The 19,736-nt window shown below is 34.8% G+C and overlaps 1 protein-coding gene across 5 annotated transcripts in view; it reads right to left on the bottom strand.

Annotated features, from left to right (window-relative positions):
* Positions 1–7,278: 7,278 nt before the first annotated feature.
* Positions 7,279–19,736, bottom strand: part of GABRA2 (gamma-aminobutyric acid type A receptor subunit alpha2) — a 127,491-nt gene continuing 115,033 nt past the window's right edge. For all 5 annotated transcript variants that reach the window (XM_045474182.1, XM_045474186.1, XM_045474184.1 and 2 more), the window contains one exon: positions 7,279–14,607. In XM_045474182.1, coding sequence (XP_045330138.1) covers positions 14,311–14,607 — 297 coding nt within the window. In that variant the 3' untranslated portion in view covers positions 7,279–14,310. The remainder of the gene's footprint in view (positions 14,608–19,736) is intronic.

The raw sequence follows: 19,736 nt of genomic DNA, 5'->3' as shown, positions 1-19,736 counted from the left end.
GAAATTGAGGAAGACACAAAGAAATGGAGAGACATTCCATGCTCATTGATTGAAAGAACAAATATTGTTAAAATGTTGATACTACCCAAAGCAATCTACACATTCAATGCAATCCCAATCAGAATTCTTCTCAGAGCTAGAACAAATGATCCCAAAATTTGAATGGAACCACAAAAGACCCTGGATAGCCAAATAATGTTGGAAAAGAAAACTAAAGCTGAAGACATCACAATACCAGACTTTCACCTGGACTACAAAGCTGTAATCATCAAAACAGTATGGTATTGGTGCAAAAACAGACAAATAGACCAAAGGAATAGAATAGGGAACCCAGAGCTGGACCCACAAATGTGCGGCCAACTAATCTTCGACAAAACAGGAAAGAGTATCCAATGGAAAAAAGACAGTCTCTTTAGCAAATGGTGCTGTGAAAACTGGATAGCAATATGCAGAAGAATGAAACTAGACTACTTTCTTACACCATACACAAAAATAATCTCAAAATGGATGAAATAACTAAATGTGAGACAGGAACCCATTCAAGTTCTAGAAGAGAAGACAGGCAACAACTTCTTCGTCCTCAGATGCAGCAACTTCTTACTTATGTCTCTGAAAGCAAGGGAATTAAAAGCAAAAATGAACTATTAGGACTTCATCAAGATAAAAACCATCTGCACAGCAAAGGAAACAACCAAAGACTGAAAGGCAACCGATGGAATGGGAGAAAATATTTGCAATTGACATATTGGATAAAGGGTTATTATCCAAACTCTATAAAGAACTCACCAAACTCAACACCTGAAAAACAATCCAGTGAAGAAATGGGCAGAAGACACGAATAGACATTTTTCCAAAGAAGATATCCAAATGGTTAACAGACACATGAAAAGATGCTCAACATTGCTCATCATCAGGGAAAAACAAATCAAATGTACACTGAGATACCACTTCACACATGTCAGAATGGCTAAAATTAACAACTTAGGAAACAACAGATGTTGGAGAGGATGTGGAGAAACAGGAACCCTCTTGCACTGTTGGTGAGAATGCAAACTGGTGCAGCCACTCTAGAAAACAGTGTGGAGCTTCCTCAAAAAATTAAAAATAGAACTACCCTACAACCCAGCAATAGCACTATTAGGAATTTACACAAAGGATACAAGAGGGCTGATTCATAGGGGCATATGTAGCCCAGTGTTCACAATAGCCAAATTATAGAAAGAGCCCAAATGACCATCAACTGATGAATGGATAAATAATACTACTAGGAGTACTGGAATACTGCTTGGCAGTGGAAAAGAATGAAACCTTGCCATTTGCAACAATGTGGGTGGAACTGAAGGGTATGATGCTAAGGGAAATAAATCAGTCAGAGAAATACAGATATCATATGTTTTCACTCATATGTGGAATATGAGAAACTTAACAGAAGACCATGGGGGAAGGGAAGGAAAAAAAAAAGTAGTTACAAACAGAGAGCGAGGCAAACCATGACTCTTAAATACAGAGACAAAACTGAGGGTTGATGGGAGTGGAGGGGAAGGGGGGCAGAGAAAATGGGTGACGGGTGTTGAGGAACCACTTGTTGGGATGAGCCCTGGGTGTAATATGTAAGTGATGAATCACGGGAATCTGCTCCAGAGGCCAGGAGCACACCGTACACACTGTATGTTAGCTAATATGACAATAAATTATATTAAAAAACGAACATTATAGATTAATAGGGAAAACATACATTAGTAAATGTGGGCAACATAGGAGCCCACTGATAAGCACTGGGCCATGCAAGCATAAGTTTTCCACAAAGGTGACTTATGCTTCTTGCACAGTCCAGGTCAGTGGGAAGGGCGTGGAAATAGTAGGAGCTTCATACATAAACAGAACTCCCCCACTCCAATGCAATGCCTATTTGTGAAATTGCTGAGAAATGCAAACAAAAAAAATGATGTGGAGCCTAATTTTACTTAATGTAAGCTTAAGAAGTGCTATAAAAGTTTGTTGATGGTGTGCTCAAATCAAAAAAATTATAAATTGTTATCTAGTGTTTCAGTTCTATTGCTATTAAAATATCAGCTATAGCTCCATCAAATTTAAAGTACTAACCGGGATTCAGTATTATAGAAATTATAAAGACCTAAGCTTAATAATGATATATGCTTAACAAGTCATTGATAGTGACACCTTGTATAAACAAAACTTCATTTTTCTGAGCAGAAAGTGAAATGGTAAAATCGTGCCTTCAGAAATTAGTACTGTACTACCTTGAAATATGCTAATCAAATAAGTTAAGTACATATTAAATTTTAGATGCAACCGTTAGATCTGTATCAAAATTTCTCAAGTGGTATAAAAAGTGCCCTAAGTAATTATGTTTGAATAAAGAAGCAGCAATGTACTCCATGCACATTTTAACTGTAAAATTTAATATTTAAGTAACGGTAAATGGCAAATTTGAGTGTGTGGAAACAGAAAAGACGAAGACTTCCAATCTTGATGGCTACTTCCCTTTACTGAAATTCTAAGACTAATTATTTAGTCTCTGTTTCTGCCACTAATTGAAATAACATTGTATTCTCTTCTTAAAACTTTTATTTCGTCTTACCTATTTTATGTAATATTAGTGTTACCCAGCATACATTCTGGGGTGATGAAAACAAGGTTTTCTAGCTCATTCTTGGTCATCAATACGGACTCCACTTACAACACATGTTCCAATTCCATTCCGCTCATCTCTTAGCCCTCTAGTTTTGGCATTGTTCCTGCAATTGAAATGTGTTGTTTGTAATTGTTCTATAACATTTCTTGCCGGAATAATTTCCATTTGACATTCAGCTTTAGTCTCTATTTAGTTCTGGAAATTTTAGGAAAGGAAACAGAAGGCCAAACTTCTAACTCCATAGAAAACACTTTGATACCTCAGTTCCTCCCTTTCTGAAAACTACTGAGCAAAGTAAAAATGTTGTCCTTTTATATATGGAATCTAAAAAGTTAATTTAAAAATTTTTAAAAATGTTTATTTATTTTTGAGAGAGAGAGAGACAGAGTGTGAGTGTGGGAGGGGCAGAGAGAGAGGGAGACACAGAATGCAAAGAAGACTCCAGGCTCTGAGTTGTCCACACAGAGCCTGATGTGGGGCTTGAACTCACAAACCATGAGATCATGACCTGAGCTGAAGTTGGTCATTTGACTGAGCCACCCAGGTGCTCCAAAAATTAATTTAATTAAAAAACCTGAATTCATGGATATGCAAGCTGGTGCAGCCACTCTAGAAAACAGTATGGAGGTTCCTCAAAAAAAACTAAAAATAGAACTACCCTACGACCCAGCAATTGCACTGCTAGGCATTTATCCAAGGGATAGAGGTGTGCTGTTTTGAAGGGACACATGCACCCCCATGTTTATAGCAGCACTATCAACAATAACCAAAGAATGGAAAGAGCCCAAATGTCCATTGATGGATGAATGGATAAAGAAGATGTGGTATATATATACAATGGAGTATTACTCGGCAATCAAAAAGAATGAAATCTTGCCATTTGCAACCACGTGAATGGAACTGGAGGGTATTATGCTAAGTGAAATTAGTCAGTCAGAGAGACAAAAATCATATGACTTCACTCATATGAGACAAAACAGATGAACATAAGGGAAGGGAAACAAAAATAATATAAAAACAGGGAGGGCGACAAAAAAGAAGAGACTCATAAATATGGAGAACAAACTGAGGGTTATGGGAGGGGTTGTGGGAGGGGGGATGGGCTAAATGGGTAAGGGGCACTAAGGATTCTACTCCTGAAATCATTGTTGCACTATATGCTGCCTAATTTGGATGTAAACTTAAAAAAATAAAAAATAAAAATAAAAAAAGAATTTTAAGAGAGGTAAAAAACCAAAACCTGAATTCATAGTAACAGTAGAATGGGAGTTATCAGAGGCAGGGATGTGGTGGAAAGGAGGGGGGAAAGGTAGGGTGGTAGTTGTCAGGGGCTAAAGGAAAGAGGGTCATGGGGAATAATTGTTTAATGGATACAGAGTTTCAGTTTTGCAAGATGAAAAGAGTTGTGGAGGTGGATGGTGGTGATGGCACAACAATGTAAGTATACTTAACACCACTGACTGTACACTTAAAATGATTAAGGTAGTACATGTAATGTTATATATATTTACCACAGTCAAAAAAACTGGAAAAAACACTTATGGAATATTTCTCTCCTACTTTTTGTGATGAAAACATAATTCTTTTTCACTCTTCCAACAACAGCAAATTTTTTTCTATGAGAATATAATTTCTAGTAAATTTCTTTCGTGATGAAAAATATGTGTCCTCTAGGAGGACCTGACATCTAAATCACAACCCACTTACCTGAGTCACCACTCACCTCTATACTTCTTGAGGGACCGTGTTGAGATGGGCAGTTGTCAGTATCATACAGTAGACAGCTTGTCATCCCAGTGTAGACTAAGCATGGGTGACTTTGGTAATGGAGACGTATGTGACAAAATCTATGATTTGCATGTGTTGTCTGCTCTCCTACACGTTAATTAGTTGTATTTCTACGTTACATACATTATGCAGACATACACATATTAACAGCTCAAATATAAACTATATCATCCTTAAGTAGTTGATTTGTATCGTTTGGAAAGTACAAAGGTATGTATATGAGCATTGAGAACAATAGTATTTTTATTTGTCTCCCTTTTTTACATATTTTTGAATTGCGTTTTCCTTTTTGGAGTTTTCCAAAGGAAAAATAATCGTCTTTGAGTGTAACGGCCAATGTTTGAGGTGTAGGCTGAGCGTCGCCCCTCTTCAATGGGCACTGCCTCTCTCTCTGTAGGCGGGGAGAGGGGAAGAGTGGCTGTGTTATCTTCTTTACTTTAGATGATGCAGCTGATTGAGATTATTTTACTCAAAAATTTGAATCAAGCTACACAAGCACTGAGTTGCTACTCTAACACGTCAATAAAGTCCATAAAAACCCAGTTCTACCTTCCCTGACTTCAGGGGCTTTAATGCTTACTCTAAGATGTCATATATCCTTTTGCTGGGTTCCTTTTGTGCTCATAGTGGTTGGCTTTCATTTTTACATTTATCTGACCTTTCATGTGCATTTTAGTTTAGAGTTAAAGTTAGCTTTTATTTATTTTTATTTTTTTTTCAACGTTTATTTATTTTTGGGACAGAGAGAGACAGAGCATGAACGGGGGAGGGGCAGAGAGAGAGGGAGACACAGAATCGGAAACAGGCTCCAGGCTCTGAGCCATCAGCCCAGACCCTGACGCGGGGCTCGAACTCACGGACCGCGAGATCGTGACCTGGCTGAAGTCGGACGCTTAACCGACTGCGCCACCCAGGCGCCCCTAAAGTTAGCTTTTAAACAATAAGTATAAAAGCAACTCAACACTGGTATGTTTCAGTTACTTTATTTTTTTTAAGTTTATTTGATTTATTTTGAGGGAGAGGGATAGATGAGGGGAGCATGCACATGAGCGGGGGAGGGGCAGAAATAGAGCGGGAGAGAGAGAATCCCAAGCAGGCTCTGCACTGACCTGGGGCTCAGTCTCAAGAACCGTGAGTTCACGACCTGAGCCGAGATCAACAGCTGGTCACTTAACCGACTGAGCCACCCAGGCACCCGTCAGTTATTAGTTCAGATGTTTGTATTATTCCACATATTAAGACATAATTTAGAAATTCTCTATAAGACTATTGATTCATGGAAGAAAGGTATAAAATCTTAAACCATTAATGGAATAAAGTGTTCCACAGGAGTGAGTTTGGTAAATGGACACCAAGTAATTAAACTCCTTAATGTGCACTAACGAAAGGTTAAAATTTTTAAAAATATTCATTTCCTTGATTTCTTAAACCAAAGACACTGGATATCATTCAACGTTTTCTCGAGGGGCAATTGAGGGATTCAGTGCTATTTTTACTCTTTGCTTCTGGTTGTTCCACTTTTCTAGTTTCCTATCTGCACTGGAAAACCTTCAAGAGTTAGTATGGACTACAGACCTGAGAATATAAACCTTTTCCCGTGTTGTAGTTTAACAATCTTCCGGTATGACTATTATTTGAGTCTTACTGCTTTCTCAGCAGTTTCTTTGGATTTACATTTTAAAGGGGGGACAAAACTTCTAACTCCATAGAAAGCCCTACAAAACTTCAGTTGCTCCTTTCCTGAATTCTTCAGAGCAAACGTGACAGAAATGCTTCCATTTATAGCATGCTTTCATCTACAAGAATTTGACAGCGCTGAGACTATCTATTGATACTGGGGAAATGAGCTGAATGCTGTTGAAGAATGTAGCATTTTGCTGGCTATAATTTTACGGAGATGTGAATTTGAGGATGTAAATACTTACCTCAGTATTTAAATTTAGCGTACTTTCCCCTCAGGAAAATAGTAGCAAAAACATGTTAGTCTAAATGACTTTTTTTTAAAATATTTATATTAAGAGTAAGAGTGATTTTAATTAATTATTAAATTTCCAGAATGCATGCTTTGTTATATAAGGTTTGAAACTGTCACTTAAGGTCACTATATGATGTGAAAAATTAACTTGTAACATTCATTTCATTTTATGGTTCTTTTTTTTTTTCTTTACTAATAGTGACTAAACTAAAAGCTATAGACAAGCAGTGTAGGACCAATTTTTTTTTTTTAACTTCAAGTGATTTTAAAATGTGGGTAGAGTTGAGAAATATTGCATGAGAACTTACCATGTTGATAAAAATTGCTTTGCTCTTATATCTTTTTGACTTTTAAAAGTATATCATATCAGTGCTACTTGCAATAATAATGAAAAGAGCTCATTTAAATAATATTGCATTATTAAAAGAATAAGAAAGCTGTAATATTTCCCATTTACAAACAGAATGATGAACTTGAGTCTATCTAACAAAAAGAAAATCTTATTTATTTTGTTGAATACTTTTATGTAAATGTGAACTTTTTATGATAGAAGGCAGTCAATTTTCTGGGTGAACTTAGGTTTTCCACAGCACCACTTTCTTAAAGTGTTAAAGGAATTGACATTTGCAATTTATGAACCCCTCCTAAAATTTCAGGGTAGGTTAATACTTTCCTTGTCACCCTGTAATTTTTTATTTTAAAAAGAAATTTAAGAAACTAACAACATTTAAAATCACTATTACAAAATATCAGTGTTATATCCCAATATAAAAAAAGTCACATTTACAGTAAGTTCAATTCTTATAAGCAAACATGTAGTGAATGACCAGAGTACAAAAAACACAATTTTCAGATCAAATATATTTAAATTAATTTTAATAAGTACAAAAAGATAATGTTTAGCATTAATTTGCATGGGACTGATTAGTATCTTTTTTTAAACAGCAAGCATAATGACACAGCATATTGAATGACATTCAATAAAGGTCAAATTATCTTACACATGTGAAAATAGTGACTTTTCCCAATTACAACAAGGTCACAAATTACAAATATTATTAGCTCTCAAATGATTTTCTCAAATGAGAAAAACTATCATACAAGTATATTGTCACCCAGAAAATTTCAAATTTCACCTAATGTGAATAATTAAAGTTTAGTGTTGGAGCTTTATCATGCATTCCCTATGCATGTAACTTTATTATTAATGTGTAGCAAGGGAAAACATTTCATTTCTGTTTTTTTTTTTCAAATTTAGCAACAAATATGAAGCTTTCATAAGTTTTCATGCATGTCAACTCCAAAGGGAATATTTCATGAAAGGTCACATTCCTCATTTTAGAGCCCACCAAAACCTGAATTTGTATATGCTCAGAAGAATCTTGAAAAAAATTTGGATCCCAATAAACGTGAAATCAATTATGGAGTAGGCACCTAAGATCAATAAGTATTGAGGATTTATCCATGGATGGTAAAGTTTAATTTGTAAAAACTGGGGCTCAAAGTTCAGTTTCATTTAGACCATTCTAATCATATATCAAATTTCACACATTATGTAGAGTTTAAAACAGTCAAATGCTTCAATTACTATGTGGAAGATTTTTTAAAATAAATAAATAAATGGGAACAAATCTATCAGCCATTATGTCTAAACTAATTCCATACCTAACTTCTTTGTTTTGCTTTCCTAATATGATTTGTTCTCACAAATAAACTTTGTTGGAGACACTCATATTTATTCAATAACATAGGCTGGAATTTGACAGTATGCTATAGGTAAAGTAAGTCTTCTAAAACAAAGCATGAAGAACTGAATTTTTCACACAAACTGAGCTAATTCAACACTGACAATCCCAATTCTGGCATTTATTTGTGGCCACTGTAGACTTCTTTCTATAAATAGTAACTTGCAACAAACTGATGAAGTCAATGCATAATCCTTGTAGTCCAATGAGTTTAAATGTCATGAAACCAACGATATGGTAAACAAAAACAAAACCTGTCTGACCCCAACAAAACTGGCAAAAAAAAAAAAAAAAAAGAAAGAAAGAAAGAAAAAGAAAAAAGAGAGAGAGAGAAGAAAATAAAGAAGAAAACAAAATAGTGTTCTTAATCAACTTTAAGCATTTTTATATATTATCATTACCTATGGATCAAAAAATAAAAATGCAACATATTCCTAGAAACTAAATTGTGACCGATATTAATGAATAACTAGTTTCACAAAAATGGATTCTTGGTTGCTGTACAGTTTAGTGTTTGCTGTTTGCTTGGTTTTGTCATATAGAAAACCAGATAGTGGTCTTTTTATTGGATTGGTGCTCCCCAAAATGTATGAATATAAATTTGAATTAAAGCAAAGAAAAATACAGCTTTTTTTTTTACTTCGTCTAAAATATGTGTTGGGTTGGCATGTTGGTGTCCAGAACTTCAAGAATCACACAGTGATTTACGGTTGTTGCGAGGACTGAATGAGGTAATCTATGTGAAGGGCTTACAATGAACTCAGAACCATTTCAATTCAAAAAGGTATGAAACTAACCAGTAATGCATACAGAGGACTTGGCATCTGCATACGATCAACCAGATATTTAATTTAATGAAAGCTTTTACAAACCTCCATTGAGAAACTTGGAATTCAAAGATTTTCTTTCCTGCCTTACAAGCAGAATTGTGAAATCATCTGGGCCAACTAGAAATACACCAGAAAAATGTTAACAACTTTTATAGGAAGGATATATGTAACCATATGTATGGCTCAAGACTAAATTCCAATTAGTAAGTTTGTTATGGATCTACTGAAAAAACTATTCTATTGACTAAGTTAATTGCTAGTAATAAGAGCTACATTTGGGATTGGGCCCATTAATAAAATAAATTTTATAAATTTGTCTGAATTCCTCAAAATGTTCTTTCGTACCTGCAAATACACACACACACACACACACACACACACACACACTCACATACACACACTTTTCTAATCAAAGCTAAGAACTTATTAAGGGTTCTTGGGGAAGATTACTATAAACTGAAACATCTATCAGTGGTTCTTCCCATCAGGCAACATATTAAGTGATGTTATGTATAAACTGCAACATAAAGAAAGTAATTTGAAGTGGGGTATATTAGTATGTATGTAAGAAAATGTTCTTTACATATACAGACAAATACAGAATACTTCAACTAAATAAAGTTGAAAACGGTGGTCCAAATATGTTGGATGATTAAGAATTTTCAAGAAAAACATGAGGATACAAAATTCTGATAAGAAACAGATAGATTTTGAATAATTTTTTGATTACCATTCCCACATGCCTTCACCAGAACTCCATCTACTTTAGCATTTTAATCATGGTGCTTACCATGACAGAATCATAACTGTTAAATGTTTCTGTATATATTTATGCATATTTAATTTCTCCCTTTTCTTGGGGGTTAAAAGGGAAAATGCTTCACTGGGTTTAATTAGTAACAGACTCATTTTTTCCAGGAACTTTTTCTCTTTGATATTTCTTTCACTATTTTTGAGGTCCTGAATTTGTTCTGAATTTGATGAAAATATGAGTGCTTACACTAATGGAAAACATTATTATCTTTTATACAAATGTTGATTATGAAAGATGGATATTAAAAATTTCATTAAATACTGAATTTCATCTTTTAAGCATGAATTCAATAAAGAAAAAGATTATAATTTGTCTTGTCCACACTGTTATGAGTGATTTTTATAAAGTGTCTCTGGTTTCCAAGCATGGATATTAAAAATAACCACAGCCCTTCCCAGTTTAAATGTTATGCTTCTGTATACTCTGGATTAATAAGAGGGAAACCCACGGTTCCCATGAGACCTCAATTACACGGAAAAATGCACTACAGGGTAACAATGAGTTAGCTTGATTCCCTTAAAATTCCAAACCTTTTTATATGAAAAAAAAAAATCCTGGAAGTTGTTTCAAAAATATGCAGATGGTTGTAAGACTGTTACAAGACGAAGAACAGGATCAACCTATACAGTTTGATGTTTGGTAAAGTTACTAATATTTGGTGTTTGGTAAAGTTATTAATACTAATCAACCTATTGATATGGTCTTGGATCGCAAATTAAATAATAAACATTTCAGTGCTTCATAGGTATTGTCTAAGACATCAAGAAGGAAGCATTTGAAAAAAGTCTTGATGCTGAAGAAACATGATTTTGCAGAAGGTGACTTGATTTACTTCCCTTGTCCTCCCACTGAAATGATAGGCTATGCCAAATATAGTAGAGACAAATACAGTAGAAACAGATTCCATAGAGCTTTGGTGTCCCTCTACAATCTACGATATCATGGCAGAGTTCAGTTCCCTTAGCCTCAGCCAGGACTATAAAAAGAACCACATCATAAACACATGAGATACACACACACACACACACACACACACACACACACACACGTACGTATGTATACATATATATACATATATGTGTGTATATATACATACACATATGTGTGTACATATATATATATATATATACCTATATATATGTACACACACACACCAAAGAAAAATATGAGTGAAATAACAGCATCTATGTCCTTTATAAGATAAACTATGAAATATTTAAGAAAAAAATTGGAAATGTCGCTCAAGGGGATCACTTATTCAAACCTGAGATAAATTCGAAAGAAAGAGATCCCTGAAGATTGCTAAGCAGTAACACTGGCATTTTAAAAATCACTGAAGTTTAAAATTAATTACTAACCGGTTATATTTGTTCTGTTTTTGTATTTAAAACATAGGAACACGAATAGGAGGAAAAAACAAAACAGACGCTATCTTAGCACACTCATGATCTTATAACTTATTAAAACAACTCTCAGTGCTAAATTAATTCACGTGTTCCATTTCGTCTTTGATTTTCAGTCTTTAGAAGAAGGAGATGCACTTTAATTTTCATCTAAATTCTGAGGGTGCAATATGAGTGTTATTAACACCATCATGATGTGACACACAGTACGAGGTAAAAAAAAATATTTGTTGAATAAATATTAGCTGAATCAGAGCAGCAGCTATACAAAAATGAGACTTTATCTGTAATATATGTACATGTACTTATCTACATTTTGTACATACCATAACTCTTTATGTCAATGTGCAACTGCATAAAATAGGCATAATGTGGGCCAAAGAGACCTCTGATAGTGTATTAAAAATGTAATTCTTGAAAATTTGGTCTTATTTTAATAAATTTGTGTCACTTTTCTTTTGCATCTTTACAATGGTTTATGGAAAGCAGAATAATTTTAAACACTACGGTTCTATGATTTAAAATAATTTTCCATGCAGCATCCTCCCTCTCTCCAGAAACACCAAAAGTTCCCTTTGATGTATAAATTTTAAAAGTTGGAGAAATGTGTAAAAAAATACACCAACATGAGAGAAATAATCAAAAATCCCAATCCACATCATCAGAAAATCTGAACTGTCAGGATGTTATTGGGTTCAAATAAGATTTTGGCAATTCAAACTAAAAATAAGAATAACAAGAATAATTTTTCTGGCCACTCTACCTTAAATTTTAATGAAACTGGTGTCATCGATGTAGGCGCAGCCCTTTGTCAAAGGTAAAGAGGAGTCTCTTCTGTTGTCTTACAGAAACTGCTATTTACAACTATTTTTACATATGTACATATTTATAAATTTATAATTTAGAGTCAGATATTAAGGGGGAAATGTAGAACTTACAAGCACAATGTTTTTAAAGTGTAAAGTAAAGTATACCGTACAAAGCATTTTTATTGCTTGCCTTCAAGCAAGGTGCGTGTTCTCAGACTCTTACACACTTCCCTAAACTCTACAGATCTATGTTATATTTAAGTGTGTAGGAAAATAGGGTATCTTCCATTTCAACGTATAAATAAAGTGTATGTGTTAAAACTATTTAGATGACAAATAAGCTGTAATTGGAAGGGAATTAAAGAAATACATTTATTAGCTCATGTTAACAATTTTATTTTATTAAGGATTATGGATTACCTTTTGTGAGGGAACTTTTAACGTCAAGCCTGTCTTCACGGCAAATTCTGTTAATAAGATGCATTTGTGACCTTGGTATTAATACAGTCATGCAAAGCACATAATAGAATCACACTAAAGCAAAGAAAATGAAAAAAATAAATTTAAACGAGGCAAAGGAATAGCAATTTTTGTTGTGATTTTGCTTATTTCCATAAGATACTTCTTTTATTGATTTTATGAACATACTTATTTATGCACTATACTGAAATACTGTACAAAACTGCAAGAAATGCCACTATTTGACTACTTATGTTTCTACAAAAACACCATCATAAAGGTGTATCTATTAGTAAAAGTCAACTAATAACTGCTAATGTAGATGTGAGTCAAAAGGATTTTGGGTTTGCCAAAAATCTTAAATCTAGGCATGAGACACAATTGTTAACTTCTATTAACATATTTCAGGGGCATAGAGAGTATATTTTAAATATTAAAAGAAAAATGAATTTTACCCATTAATATTTAGTAATTATATAAAATTGAAAATTGTGGTTTCTAATTTAGCTATGTGTGTGCACTCTAATTTCGTGTGTGTGTGTGTGTGTGTGTGTGTATACGTGTGTGCATGTTTATATTTGTGCATGTGAACTAATCCACAATCTGTTGGTGATGCTTTAAAGTTTCTGTTTAAAAATGTGCAACTCTTACCAAAACCTCTTCTGGTATACAAAGCTGTTGTAAATTTGAGTCAATGAAATTTAAAGTTGCAATTTACAAAAGCAGATTTACATAATTCTTATCTGAAAGCACTGCTTCAAGACAGAAAAATGTGCCAATTCACTGCCCTTTCCTTTGTAATTAGTGGCTTCTGAGTCCTGATGAAAAGAAGCCTTAAGGCAGAATTTGCAGTAAACAGGAAAGAAGAGAATCGTATAAGTGCTCATCTAGATACTATGACACCTATGAATTCTCATCAGTGGGAGTTTTTGGCACAATTTTCTAATCCAATGTGAATGTTGTTCCACAGCAGCCAAACTGGATGCTTTTTCCAGTCTCCAGCACCAAGAAAATTTAGCTGATCAATTTCAATACAACACATACCTGGAAACAGTAAGACACATTTGTCTTTTTTTTAATTTTTATTGTTTTAATTTAAGGTAGTTTCCAATGATTATAATACTCTGTAGGATTTGAATTTTACTTTCAAATAAACTCTGATGCTAAAATGTAATGGCCATGACATTCTGATAGTTATTAAATTCTAGGCATAATTAACATTCTGTCAGGAGTGACTCTTAACTATTTGAGCTTGTCATGCTGTAATATGTGCTATAGATGCTATACAGAGTAATTAAAAGCTGATTTCAGATCTCTAGTTTTTCTTCTGATGTGTGCTAAGCTTCCAATTACACTAGCAGGGATTCTGAGCACTCATGAAGGGCACTGATGTGGCAGATACAACGAGTTCTGTGATTTAGAAGAATTCCCCTTGGAATGAAAACGTTATCTTACGTTATCGTTAGACAACAGTACAAAATAGTTCTATTTAAGACTTAAAAGAGTTCATAAAGTGTGGTATAGGATCCCCATTTTCATCACAATTAGAACGTTAGGAAATGAATCAGGTCACGTGAAATCCACTCTGAACGAGTTCCTAGGGTAAATCTTTAAAAAAGGCGATGGCTCTTTGGGCACGGGGTGCTTTCTGCCTGCGGTTCCGCAAGTTAGCGAATGCGTGTCTCCATTAGAGGTCTACTGGTAAGCTATATAGCTATATACATACTGTACATGTTGGTTCACAGATTAGCAGTTATTAGTCAGACTGTACATAGCAAAACAAACAAAGTTATATGTTCCTATACATCCCAAAGATCACCTGTGTCTACATTCAAGGACTGACCCCTAATACAGGTTCTCTGTTTAAATACGTAGCCCAGTAAACTAAATTAAATGTACCAAACAAAACTGGGAAAACTATTCTAGACATTCTGTCAATTTTGCTAACACTGTTGAAGGTTTTCTTGGCTTCTGCTGGCTTGTTTTCCGGCTTCTTGTTGGGTTCTGGTGTGGTTGCACTCTTGGAGATGGTGGAGAGAACTGGGTCTTTTGAAAGATTCGGGGCGTAATTGGCAACAGCCACGGCGTAAGCATTGTTCTGTATCATGACAGAGGCTTTTTCTTTTTTCTATTGAAAAATACAAGAATTAACAGAATGTGGGTTGAGCCTGCCACTTAACATTTTCCAAACTCCAGTTCAAATTCTGCAGAAAAGCATCTTGATAAAAATATCATTATCAATTAGAAAGATGAAATTTAGGAAAATAAATAAAAGGAGTCCTAAAACCATGAGGAAATCCCCAGTGTAAAAATCAATGATACCATTTACCTGGAGAACCATGTTTTTTTTTGTTGTTGTTTACATGGAAAACAATCAAAACCATAAATGTAATAAACGATGCAACATTTTGACTCTTACAAGTAGTTATTCAAATATTTTTGAATGAATGAGTGAATGAATAAATGGAATGTAGAGATATTTTAACCAGAGAAATGATCATCTACAACATATGACCTCAATTTCTGAACAAAGAAATTTATCTTCTTGAACTAGATAACAGTATTTCTCTCCCTGGTGTCAAATGCTTTATTCATATGGTGGTAAACTAACTATATACGGGTGGCAGTGAAATAAATACTAAAAACATAGGACAAAGATAAAATACAAATTCTGCTTTTTGCCTAGCTCAACCACAAGCTGTTTCTCCTCATAATCCCCAGTTCAGTTCCCACCCACTCTAATCTGGCTCACAATTATCTCCTGCCTGGACCAAATTAAATGTTTTGTGCTCTCCCAGCTTGGCTTGACCTTGTCCAATCATTAGACACACTGTAGTCACAGGGATTTTTTTCAAGACACAAATGGGATCACGTCACTCCTCAGCTTAAATCCCTTAAATACACTCTCAAGGTCCTGAGAATAAAATCAATACCTCTTACCATGGCTTCTTTTCTCTGTTATATACCAGTCCCAGGAAATAACTTCAGTTTTCAGAATATTTCCTTGTTTGGTACCTTTGGCCATGCCACTTCCTTACTTGAATTGCCTCTCTCCATCCTGCATTTCCTGTTATCAATCCCCTCTCATACTTGGGTCTTGGTTTAGTCTTTGACCTCAAAAAGACCTTCCCAGCCACTCTATGCAGCACAGTCTTTTTGCCCATATGCATGCTTCACAGCACTCAGTTTACTTCCATCGTGGCATTTTTCAAAATGTATAAATTCTTTCTAGTGTGATTATTTGATTGACGTCTTCTTTTCTCATTAGAATCTAAGTTCAATAAAGGCTGGTGCTACGTCTGTCTTGTTTACCATTATAAACTTACACTTAGAATGGTGCCTTCTACCTGGTAGGTACATAATATGCAGCTGAATTAATGAACCTGGAAACATAAATAACATTTATCTGCATTTCTATCTAACATAAATGTCTTCTTAGTTATCTAAATGCAAACAAAATTGAGCCAGCTATGAATTATCCAAAATAGTGAAGAGTGTAAATCAACAGATTTAGAGGACGAATTGGCCTAGAACAGAATTTCCAATATCAATTATTTTCAATTAAGAATTCTCAAAATGTTCGGGGCGCCTGGGTGGCTCAGTCAGTTAAGTGTCTGACTTTGGCTCAGGTCATGGTCTTGCGGTTCGTGGGTTCGAGCCCCGCATCAGGTTCTGTGCTGATAGCTTGGAGCCTGGAGCCTGATTCAGATTCTGTGTCTCCCTCTCTCTCTGCCCCTCCCTCCTCATGTTCTCTCTCTCTCTCTCATAAATAAACATTAAAAAAATTTTTTTAAAGAATTCTCAAAATGTTCAGGTAAAATGAGATAAGAAAGGTCCTCAGGGAGCCCAGAAGATCTAAAAACGGGCCTGGTTTTCCTGTCCTTTACTGACATCAGGTTTCTCCCTCCTCTCTTTCCCTAGCTGATAAGGCATTCTTCCAGATGTGGCTGGATTATAAAAGGAAAGGGGTTGAGGGTCTACCACTATGAAAGCTATAAAACAGCTTTTCTTCTGCAATGGCACACAAAGTTCCCATGTTACAAATGCAGGGGAATTTCCAAGTATGTAACTGACAGTGAGATGGTAACACGTGCTGAACACTAGGATGTGTCAGGTGGAGGGTTAAGACTAACAGTATTATTTGTAAAAAACATCACTACTGAGTAGGAGGTAAGTTCGATACTTAACCCCATGTTACAAATTTCAAACTAGAGGCTAAAGAGGTTTCGTGATATAACCAGGTCTCCTGTCTGTTAAGTGGCTGAAAAAGCACAAAAACTCCCATGTGTGTGACTTTAAACCTCTGCTTTAAATATCATACTATGTGATATTACTCTTTGGAGAAGGTGTTTGAAACTTGGGAGTACACTCTTTCCTAAATTCCTAGTTTATATCACTAGGTCAATCTTCTAAAAAGACCCTTTAAACCATAAAGTATGTAACATACAGGGTTTATATTATCATTATTTCGAATATACCTAGATATCATTTAAAGTAATCTCAAATGGCACTTATAGAGAATTTGGACTGACCATGAGAATATTCTTTAACCTCTACCTGCTTCAGCTTCTAGTTTGGAAACAGGGAGATAATTATACCAAAGCCATAATGAACCACTGTGAGAATTAAGTGCGCAAGTGAATACTCAAACCACATTGAAAAGCACAGTCTCTTAGCGGAGAGTAGGAATGGGTATAACTCAGTTACAAAATCTTGATTACTGGCTTACAAGATCCATTTTATATCTTTGAAAGAAGACATAAACATTGCATGGAGGAACCCAAAAAAGGTATCTTGGAAGAGGGACATTTAAGTTAGGTCAGGATTTATGGTGCAAGGTTTAGACATTTTGACAAAGAAACATAAATGTAAATGTCCTTTGTTGCAAGAAGCGTTTACAGATAGACTTTGTACTCTCACCAGCACCCTTCCTGGCTGACTTAATACCCTTCAACTGTATACAAACCCACAGGTGATGCTAAATTATTTAACAAACTCTGAAGCAGGGGCACTAACAAAACAAAACAGATACTCTGGTCAACCTGAACAAACACTGGCTGTAAATACCCAGAAGGGCTGTGCCAGAATGTACCAGCCAAATAACACCCTCAAATATTTTTGTATGTTGCTGGGGTTTTTTTTCCATCCCAATACTGTGGATATTATCATAAGCAGTGTTAAAAATAATTTTAATGTGTATTTGTAACTTTTATTGACTTAACTACTAAGAATAAAATTTCATCTTATTTTTTCTTCATTGTTCAAAGAATGGCTTCAATTTCTGAATATAAGTATGAACTTCGGAGGCAAGCTTAGTACCTGACAAGATGATGGCTTGGCTTCAAAATACTCTCTAGGAACTTGGAAACTTGATTATTTTCAGAACCAATAGCAAGCAAAAGTGCAAGAGTCCTGAGTACTATGTTTAGTCAAAACCCAGTGGTTGGCACTTGTAATTTCTTACCAATTCACTGAACGAAGCGCAGGGCACTCCCATGGTACTAAAACTTCTCAATTCTTAGCCATAGCCCAGTGAAGCCTTTCTGGCGTAGATCTTACAAAGTCTTACAAAGTTATAAAATAACTCCCCTCAGTCCATTTGAAAGTAATTATCACAAATATACAGTAAAGCAAATTGCTCCTATCTATTTAAAATCAAAATCACGTATATAGAGAAAAAATACTATTGAATTGATAGCTGACTTACAATTCTTAGATCTGCTAAAGGAGAGTATACAGATTAAGTCCCCATAATATATTCTATTACTATTCTTTGTAATTCATAGATCTACTATTGATAGTACTAAAAAATATTAGTACGCTAGGCCATTACAGAAGATATCACCTTGCCGTATTCACTGCTAACTTCTACCCACTGCTATTTTCTATTAATTTTAAGTGACTCTTGAATGGCTCTGTTACCAATATGCAGATGACTGACCTAATACCTCTCACCAGAATTATCACCCATTATGTTTCATTAGACTTCTCTATCTACATATTCCATAGGTAATCAAAACGCAAAATATCCAGAAATGATTACAGGTTACTTTCACTCCCAACCTAATTCTATACACTCTCCTTTATTCCCTAACCTGTGAATGATACCACAATTGAGCCAGGAACTGATTACCAACCCATGCTGTTCCCCTAGTTAGATCCATTTTATACAAACTCAGCTCAAAATCACATGTATTGAAACATTACTTCTTACTGCAATCATTACTCTTTCCATGGGCTTCCACGACACCCTAGTGTTTGTCTCTATAGTGGCATGTACACTTCTTTCACTTATCTTTTTTCTTCCACTTGACTGTAAGCTCCTTGAGAGCACAGACTGTGCAGTGCCGAGCTGCTAGCATAGTTCCTGGCACAGAAGAGGCTCAAAAATGTTTGCTTTATCATGAATGACATGTACTAGAATGATCACTGGGACAAATAATATATATTTAGAAAGTATACGGTGTATACAAACATATAAAGTTATTTTGTAGAGTATAGTATTTATGAGATTCATAAAATTTAGATTCCCATAGTCTGTTCTATAATTCTATTATGTAATTATCCTGAAAGTCCACAATTTTACCATTCCACATGTTTGTGGAAGTTGTTTTGCTTGTAATTGAGACTCATATTAAGTGGGAAGGGGAAAATATGGCTAATCACAAAATCAATAGGTTATGTGTTTTTACACATTAATTGGGGAAAAAGAGGAAAATACGCTACTATAGAATTTGTTGATGCTGTAGCTGAAGTGGAATGAAAAGTAAATACAGCACATACTAATTACATTTTCTATTTTTTAAACAATGTTTTATAGGATTCAGAATATTCTGAGTTTATTACTTCATTAGAATGTCTGAACACATGTAAAATTTCAAGTCTGGAAAATTCTTGATTGTAGAAATCAAAATGTCTTACACCATGGGGCAAACCAGTTTCAGCTTCCTTAGAGTAATAGATAAAATAACGTGTGAATAACTTGAGCAAATGCTCTTGCTAAAACATAGACATCTGTTAGCATAGTGACCTGGGATATGAATAAAAATAATAATCACATGGTTGCAGAATTGGAAAGAATCACAGATACTGTCCTTAGAATAAGGAAAGGGAGCGCTCATAAATGTAACACTAGATAAGACAGACTTTGGAAAAAACCCAAGGTTGCCAGAGTGGCAAATCTATGCTCTTTCTATATACCATGTTGTTTTTTTTACAGTCATTGTGGCTACTAGCCAGCCCATTTCTTGTAAAGCA

This window comes from Leopardus geoffroyi, chromosome B1, assembly GCF_018350155.1.
Source record: "Leopardus geoffroyi isolate Oge1 chromosome B1, O.geoffroyi_Oge1_pat1.0, whole genome shotgun sequence".
Lineage (NCBI taxonomy): Eukaryota > Metazoa > Chordata > Mammalia > Carnivora > Felidae > Leopardus > Leopardus geoffroyi.
This window is presented reverse-complemented; position numbering and strand designations above follow the sequence as displayed.